A 9,181-nucleotide genomic window follows, 5' to 3' on the forward strand; every position below is an offset into this window, starting at 1 on the left:
GAGGAGCAGGCCACATGGTGGCTAATAAGGCAGGATGGGAGACCAGGGAGGGAATGGACTTCCAGAGAGCAGCGTCAGATCAAGGGCAAGAGAAACAGGGCCCAAGTCCTGAGCCTCGTTGCCAGGAGAAGAGGGCAGCCTGGAACACACAGAAGGGACTGATTTAACTTGTAGAGGAGATTTATTTTGCATTTTGCTCAGAATTTGATAGGCTTTTGGCAAGTGTATGAAACAGTCATAGATTTGGCAGTCTTCTGCTAGCAGATTTGAAATGTTCAATCCTTAAGAACTGCTGCATCGTTAGGTTATGCAAAACAGGGTGCAATTTTGTAAATATGCCATCTTGTACTGATTTGACATTTGTTCTATTATCCTAGAATATGCCAAAGGGAGAGAGACCTTCAGATTTAAGCCAAACCTTAACTTGTTTGTTGAGTGCTGATAAAATGTTGACTGCTGTGTGATCTTTAAAGAAGCCAGTGTTGCTGGGTGAGGCCTGAGGTAGGGCCCCCTGTAGGCGGATGGGAGCTCTTTCCTTGGCATCTCACCTGTACAGTTGTTTGATGGATACGGACAAGTAAAACATCTGATGTGGTGGGTTGAATTAATTTTTCCTTAAACATTTTCTGTGGCCTCTCTTGTGGCATTAATGGTGCTTCCCCAAACAGCCTCACTTAATATTACTTACGAGGCCTCGGTCACAAGTGGAAGAATGCACAGAGTGAGTCCGTACACTCGGGGTACTGTCTCACTGAAGTAATAGGGTGTCCATTACACCTGTGGCTGTTTGCTTTCTCTACCAGAGCTTGGAAATGACAATGCGTTGTTTGGCTGCGAAGTGAAGGGACACTAGAATATGATGTTAAGAGGCACGGACTTTTGAGTTTGACCTGTGCTAAAATTCTGTTTCCACCACCTATTAGCTAGGAGAGGTTACTCAACCTCTCTGAACCTCTGTTTCCTCATCTGAGTAATGGGGAGAATCAGAGCTACCTCATGGGATTATTGAAAGGATTAAACGAGACACCTATGCCTGCCATGAAATAAGCTTACAAAAACATGGAGGCTGCCACCATTATTCTCAGGAAGCAAATTGTCCGTATGGTTCCTGGATGGCGCAAGGGGTAGCTTAGAAATTGTCAGACCTTCTGTTTCTCACAGTACTTCCCCACTCTTATCAGCTCTCTCTTTTATTTCAAAAATACAAAGATTTATTTGCTGGAAGGTAACTGAGGAACCAGCACGATCCAATGAGCAGCTACAGATGGTTCTTCTTGGGGCTTGAAGGAAAAGCTCCTCGCAGAGATGCCGTGGATCAGCGCTGCCACTGGACCCATCCTTCCCACTTCACTTTGCCAGGCTGTTGCTGGCAGCGGGGCTCTCCGGAAGTTTCTAGCCTCGGGAGAGTGCCAACTGCACCACCATTGCATCCTTGCCCATTTATCACTCTAAACTTCCTTTTTAGGAGCTGGTGACAGACTATTCGGCTTCTAACTTAGTCATCCATTTCCTTTTTTATTTCTGTTTCCATCGATAGGCAAATGGGGATTATCCTGTTTTGGTGGGTTGAAATAGCACAATTGAATTATTTCTGGTCATTAATTCTCCCTTAACGTAGTGCATGCATTTCTTTCACTGACTTTGGCTGTCTTTCATGGGTTAAAGTGTGCCGGACTGTCAAGAGTCTCTCTCGATTGAGAAGCCAGGATGTTCAGTCTAGTAGGGAATGATCGGTGGTTCCAGAGGCAAGGTGACACAGCTGCATCTTTCTAGGAGGGCAGAATGTTCTCAGGAGCCTGCGAGCCCTGAAATGGGTGCGTGCCTGAGGCTGCCTGGCTCCCGTGCACTGCGAGGTCCCTCTTGACGCAACTCCCAGCGAGCAGGGGGACGTGTGCATTGGAAATGACACACTTATCTTGTGGTTGCAGGGGAAGCTTTTGTTTTATTTTTCCCTTGCTGCATTAAAGTATTTGTCTTTCTTTCTTTGTAGTGTAATATTGTTAATGTAAAACAATTTGCATCATGACACTTTTATCACAGTTTTCGTCTTTTTCTCAGTATGTTGCATTTCTCACCATGTCTAGTTCATCACAGCTACAGTGTGTACATCACAACATTTATCTTAGGCTCAGGGTTTTACTTGTTTATAAAAATTGTCTTCTTTCAGCCTGTATTCACTCCATTTAAGAAAAAAAAGGCAGCCAGAAACTGTTTTGGTCCAAACTCCAGTAGTTATCACATTCCTTGCTAACTGTCCTGCGTATTTATATGTCTCCTAACTATTACTCTATGTTTCAGCGACATTTCTCAGTCTCATGGCTCAGGGAGGTCGTGGAGCAGCTTTGGCTGTGCACTCTGCCACGCAAGGAAGGCCCGAGAGGCTTTTGGAGGGGAGGGGAGGTGACACAGCTGGATATTTGGGCCACGTCTAGGTGCTAAAGTTGACTATCTTTGGCACGCGAAGAGCTGGGTTTCTTGTGGGGAGAAACAAGGTGGAGGAGACAGCCGTGTAGCCGCAGAAAGGATGGTGCAGGAGGACCCGGATGAGGGCGCCGGCTCTGGGGCTCAGACTGGCAATGTTCACCGTTGGTGGCTCAGCCCCAGCCTCTGCTGTCTCCAGCTTTGAATCCTGCACTGGCCTTTTGGGAGATTGATTTTGACCCTTTCCTCTCTCCAGGGCAGGACATCGCTCAGGGTTCTGTTGCTTCATTAGGCTCTACATCAACCACACAGTCCAAAACGCCTCACAAGTCTCGAAGGTCTGTGCGAGCCAGCTCTCTTCCAATGAATTCACTCTAAGAAGGCATGAGAACGCAGGGGGCAAAGAACACCCAGTGTGTTTGTGTACTGCAAATCCCAGAACAGTTCAGTAACAATTTCTTTCTCCCTGTATCTTTCCTGGAAGACCACATCGTGAGCAGCTTGGAAGTTTAGTGGAGACTCAGTACAGCATAGGAGGTAAAAGAGGTTCTGCCATCAGAGCTCCGACTTCTTCCTGATGTAACCTGGTGGACTTTATTGTCTCTGTGTAGAAGTGGGGTTGCTATAGACCTATCTTGCAGGAATGTCATGAGGATTAAATAGAACAGTGCTTTTATAAGTCCTTTAAGATGCTTAGCAGAGTGACCGGCACGGAGTACACAATAAGTATCGGCTCTCATTACTGATGGCATGGTGTGTGGATTGAAAGTGGGCAAAACATATCTTGGTAAATTTCAGAATGAGAATATTTTATTCCACCTCCCCTAGCTGTTCCCACTGGCCTCTGCAAAACTAGGACCGAATGTAGTGAAGAGTACAATATAATTGCCTACATTTCTTTGGTTTATTCCTTTAATTGATATTTATCTCTCTGTTAAATGCTCAGGATAGAGTAATGAACAATATAAATTCCTCTTCTCATGGATCTTATTGTTTAGTTGGGTATATGACAAATAAATATTGATCGACTTGAAAGAATGAATGAATGGATGGAAGAATGAACGGAGTATAATGTTGGGATGGAGGGATGGATTCATCTGGGACATCTCACCGGATAACACGTTTCTTAAAGTAAAACAGAAGTGCGACTTTTAATGAGTCCTGGGCGTTTATTCTGAAAGTTCGTGGGTAAATTCTCAATTTGGGTCAGAAATGCCATATGGTCAGGACAAGTGGGACCCAGCCTGCACAAGGGTGGGAGGGCCTTTGCTCTAAGCTTTCCAGGAGAAGATCACCTTGATCGCCTCAGTCAACACAAATATGTTGGGTGACTTTGTCCTAAAGTTGTAGACAGAATGTCTTTTTTCCAGAAACACTGTGTCACACCATCCTCACATCACCATAATTTAACCTTAAAAAAAGCCATGTCTCTTGATTTCTATTTCAGTGAGAGCAAGAGTTAATCTTCCTCCCATTTCCAAGAAAACAACACTCAGCAGCATGTCTCTAGGTGCACAGCTCTCTGATGTTGAAGCTGGGGCTAGAGTACAAACGTTCAGACCTTAGCCCCATCCCCTTCCAGCCAGACCTTCAGGGTTCCCATCAAAATATTAAGCTGATGTTAGCTACAAAGATATCTGTAAAACACAAACCTTGCCTCTCATAAAGTTGACTTTGATTCACCAAGATGCTGCAGGATAAGCCGGCTGATTTTAAACCCATAGGGAGGCTACCGGCCCTTCCTCTGCCCAACAACAGAAGCAGAGTCCCGCTCACCCCTTCCCAAAGTTGCTACAATGTCTATGACATTCTTACCTTCATCCCAACTCTGCAAACATCTCCAAATTAAGACCAGATGACTAGTTCTATACTTTCAAAGCTTTTCCACCAAGGACTCCACCTTCATTCTAGAAGTCCTACCTGTCCAAGGTCATGAAACAGCCTTCAAAAAGCTGACCTCCCAGTTTTTTCTAATTCCCTGGCTTAATCCAAAAGCAGCACTTTCCCCAATGCAGAATGAGGCAGACAACCACCCACTGATTTTCTAAGGCCATACTTGATCTTTTTCACCCCTTTCCCCTCCCGTATGTTACATTTGCCTAGGTTTTAAACATCTGTTCCAAACAAGGTAATACTTGCTTCTCATTCAGAGCCTAGCAATGTAGACCAAAGTTCATATGACATATTGCAGAGTATGTTTAGTTGCAAATGCTATGTACAGGCTCTTTGAAATGTAGCATGTACGGCACCATGTGACACATGGTTGCCATGGCAATACACTTTTTGGCTGAACTACAGCATAAGCCCATGGAACATACATTGCTAATATGAGACTCTGCCCTGTGCTAATGCATAGGACACAGCCAATCTGGGATCTGGGACTCAAGGGGTTTCGCATGCAGCCTGGTGGGGGGGCGCAGATGCCCTCTTCTGCATGTACAGGGAAGATGTGGCATCCTCCCTTTCCGGTCCTGTCTCACAGGGACAGGGCATGCTGTACATTCTGCCATGCATGGAGACAGCATTTGCTTGAATATCGGTTTGCTATATTTTGTATCAAAGGGGGCCCCAGCTGAAAACATTTTATTTTGTAAACTGAAGTGAAAAATCAGTTTATGGCAGATCTTTTTTTGAATAATGACATTCTTTTTCCCAATTCCAGAATTCAACAGTCATGAGCAGAGCTGAAAATTTTAAACAAGTTGAGTACCTCCTTATTCATGGAACAGCAGATGGTGAGTTTCAGTTAATTAGACTTTTTAGTATCACAGACAGGTTTGCAATTTCACTACTGACAAAACAAAAGCATGAGGGGCAAGACTGTTACATTTACTTCAATAAAACAGTGTTGCTTTTCCACAACTCACTTGTCTTGGCCTAAATGGGATGCTGAATCCTAGAACTTCAAACAGTCCCTTTCTTCTTGTGCCTTTCCCACCCTTCCTACCAGAAAAGTGGAGCGGGCTTTTAGTTACTTTACGTTTCCTTTCTCTCCCTGCAGATAACGTTCACTTTCAGCAGTCAGCTCAGATCTCCAAAGCCCTGGTGGATGCTGGAGTGGATTTCCAGTCAATGGTATAGCAAAACTTCCTGCAAGGGGAGGGAACTTCCTGGTGGGGTCTGGTTCCCCTCTTGGAACTACTTCTCCTCACAGAAGTTCCAGGAGACGGGGGACGGAAGCAAAAGGAGTCATTTTTTCCAATGAGAAGTTGAAGAAGTGATATCCTTGAGTCATAAAGAGAGTCATGTTCGATATCATACAGTTGGGGGTTGAGAAGCACAATACTGCATATCCTGAGAGGGTCAAAACCCTAGTCCTGTGATTGTCCTGTCTCTCCCTATTTTGATTAAAAAGTAATCACTTAGCCAGTGAACGTGTGGCAGAGTAATTCTAAAGTGAAACCAGCACGATAATAGCTCAGGTCAAATATGCAAATCCATCTATAGTATGTGTTACTAGCCCTTCTAACAACAGTGGGGTATCAGTAATCAGTGCGCTTCAGTTTTTGCAACTTCCATGTTATCTTCTGTTGAACACCACAGGTTATAAACAATTAGGCTGGTTTTATAAAGTCGGAAATGGCTAGAGCTGTTGTTGCCTATTCAGAGGATGTTTCTAGGTATTAAGTCAAATTCATTTTATGCACTAGACCTTTTCAGAGTAAGAAGAAACAAAGATTATATATGTGTGTGTGTTGCACTAGATATTTTTGTGTTAAGTCCTTTCTTGTCTGTATTAGCTTAAAAAGCCTGCTTTCCCTCACTCTCCTTTAACGTACACATTTTGCTCCGTGCTCAGTTCAAACAGCGCCTACCGTGTAAAACTGGGACAGTCATTTGATACCACAAAACCTGGCATATATTTTGGGGGTTAGATTCTTATGAGGTTGGGGTGTATCCTTCCACTGTTCAAAGAAAGGGCGTGATACATTAAGCCCTTTTTGAAAGTTAATTTATGTCTCCATAATATATGTTTGCCTGGCAGTGACTTCCCACTTGTTTCACGTGGTGGGATGAGTTGATAAATTTTTGCCTCAGGTCATCAACTCATCCTACATAAATGTCAGACATGCAGATAAGAGATTCCAGTGAAATTCCAGTGAAAAAGTGTTTGCAAATAATACATTTGACTTTTGACTTCATATGTTATGCTAAAAATATATATGGAATACTGAAATAGATTTTTTCTAGTGCCTTATTGATATATATTAGGAAAAATTGCTTTCTAAAAACTCATTTACTTTAATAGTTTATCTTACTGCAGTGTAGGAGAAATTTAACAGTTGATAACACTTAATTAAAGTGGGCTTTACAGGATAAACATTCCCTCCTATGCATGATGTGTTTCTAAGTGTCCTTTGAGTCAAATTTGAAAACGGACTTGGATATTTTAACTGTACATATCCTTAAAGCACTGTGCAGTGAAGCCAAATTCACAGTGAGTTGTCTCAGCACCTGCAAAGGACGATCAGAGACTCCTGCAGGACAGACCTACATGCCCTGGAAAAGCTCTGGGAGGAAATGAGAAACGCTCTTTGATCACATTTCAGTTTACAAACTGATTGAAGAATTAAAACATCCTGTTGTTCCATGTATGCTAATGAGAACTCACTTGGGTTTAAAAAAAAAAAAAAAAGACAACTGACTTCCTAATTCTGACCTTTCTTCTTCTGTCTCCAGTGGTATACAGATGAAGACCATGGGATCGCCAGCAGCACGGCACACCAACACATCTACACCCACATGAGCCACTTCCTAAAGCAATGCTTCTCGCTACCTTAGCACCTTGGAACAGCATGCCATTTAAAGCTTCTGAAAAGCCACTTTTGCTCTCAGTATCTCAAAACTGCACCATCAAGATGACGATGTTAAAAAAGTACCCTCAAATCAAGAAATGTAAGGTTACCTTTGTTCCCAAATTTCATATCTATAACCCGAAGTAGGGACTTCTGTCTTTGCAACCTTACGGAAGTTTGAATTATTCAGTCTGGTTTTGTTTATTATTTAAAATCACTTCCATCTCAGTTAGTGAAACAACAAATAAGAATTGTTTTTATGGGAGCTTTGCAGAGGTTCCCTGGGCAGCATTTTTTTCTAACTGGACTAGACTTGTTCTCTTCTTGGAAGGAATGGCAGGATGTGGGCCGTGATATCACTGAGGCAGGGGTAAGAAAAGAGGGGGTAGGGAGAGAAGCTGGCAGGGCGAGGCTGTGAGCCCCAGTCCAAGCCTGCTGACCCAACCAGGCTGCTATCAGCTCCTCGAAGAGCTGTTCACAGCCAGACTGGCACAGTTTTCTGAGAAAGACTATTCAAACAGTCTCAGGAAATCATATATGCAAAAGCACTGACTTCTGAATAAAACCACAGCAGTTGAATAGACTCCAAAGAAATGAGAGAGAAACTGCCAACAATGCAGGGCCCCCAGGTGCCAGTTATGGCTATAGGTGCTACAAAAACACAGCAAGGGTGATGGGAAAGCATTGTAAATGTGCTTTAAAAATACTGATGTTTCCTAGTGAGAGAGGCAGCTTGGAACGGAGATGTGAACACATCAGCTTGCCCTGTTAAGAGATGAAAATATTTGTATTGCAAATCCTAACTTGAAGGAGTCTTTGCATCAGTTTTTCTTATTTCATTTCTTTGAGCATCTAATTAAAAGAATATTTTAACTTCCTTGGACTTGTTTTTAAAAATTGAAAATTAGCTACAAATGTGTGTGATATGATTCCCATTCTACATACGGTGGAATTTCTCCTGGTCAGTAATAAATGTGCCTTCATTTTTTCAGAGGTAATGAGTTCTGTGTCTTGAATCAGACCTAAACTGCATTGGCATATGGACACGCTTACTCAGAAAGGCTCTTGTTTATTTTGCTTGTTATCCCAAACTGCCTCGTAAACATGGAGAGGGTTCAGTTTTTGTAAGAAATAGATACATAGAAATGTGTTAAATTAAGCAATTCATAGCGATTTTATCTAATACATATACAATTACTGTTATCATACATATATATAAGCTTTTGAAAAATCAACTCAAAATAGTTTGGGTTATTTATATAATACATACTATATCATTTTATTCCGGGGAACTACGATGAGGCTCATAATATCAGATAATCTCGACAGTATCATCTTGGTAGCCCAGATGGCTCAGTAGAAGTTAAAAAAAAAAAAAAGTCAACAACTTAAGTGTTTAATTATTTTTGGTTGACATAACTATATTAATGAAACCATGCATTTAAGACGCTGAGATAACTGAGGACACATAATATTTTTGTTCAATTATTTGCAAAATGGCCTTATTTTTAAAAATTGATTTTATGAACTCAAACATAGTTTCAAACATAGCTGGAAAAAGTTGTCCCAGACACAATGCGTTACAGCATAAAAATCTAAAAATGGAAGAATTGGAAAAAAATCTATCAATTCAACATGAGACTGGTGAGTCATGCACAGGAATGAACAGAAGATTGTGAAATTGTTTCAACTGTATTTTCAGCGCATGGCATTGAGTAATTGAGTCTCAAAATATCATTCATTCATTGGAACCATAAGTCTTAAGTCTCAAATATCATTCATTCATTGGAACCATAAGCCAACCTTCAAACCCTATAGGGCTCTTGTCATAATTCTAATAATAGAGTGCAATCATTGTGAGTAGCTGGACCAATCTTTGTGGAGTTCTATATCCAGAAAGAGTAATCATAGGTCATATGTTCACATCCTGGACTGAATTAGTAATCATAAAGCAAATTAAGTAA

The 9,181-nt window shown here is 41.9% G+C and overlaps 1 protein-coding gene across 1 annotated transcript in view; it reads left to right on the forward strand.

Moving 5' to 3' along the window:
* Positions 1-8,094, forward strand: part of DPP4 (dipeptidyl peptidase 4) — a 55,758-nt gene extending 47,664 nt beyond the window's left edge. Inside the window, exons 22-24 of the mRNA XM_060151481.1 lie at positions 5,084-5,156; positions 5,423-5,496; positions 7,102-8,094. Coding sequence (XP_060007464.1) covers positions 5,084-5,156; positions 5,423-5,496; positions 7,102-7,203 — 249 coding nt within the window. The 3' untranslated portion in view covers positions 7,204-8,094. The remainder of the gene's footprint in view (positions 1-5,083; positions 5,157-5,422; positions 5,497-7,101) is intronic.
* The last annotated feature ends 1,087 nt before the right edge of the window (positions 8,095-9,181 follow it).

The sequence above is a fragment of the Lagenorhynchus albirostris genome, chromosome 6 (genome assembly GCF_949774975.1).
Source record: "Lagenorhynchus albirostris chromosome 6, mLagAlb1.1, whole genome shotgun sequence".
NCBI classification, from domain to species: domain Eukaryota; kingdom Metazoa; phylum Chordata; class Mammalia; order Artiodactyla; family Delphinidae; genus Lagenorhynchus; species Lagenorhynchus albirostris.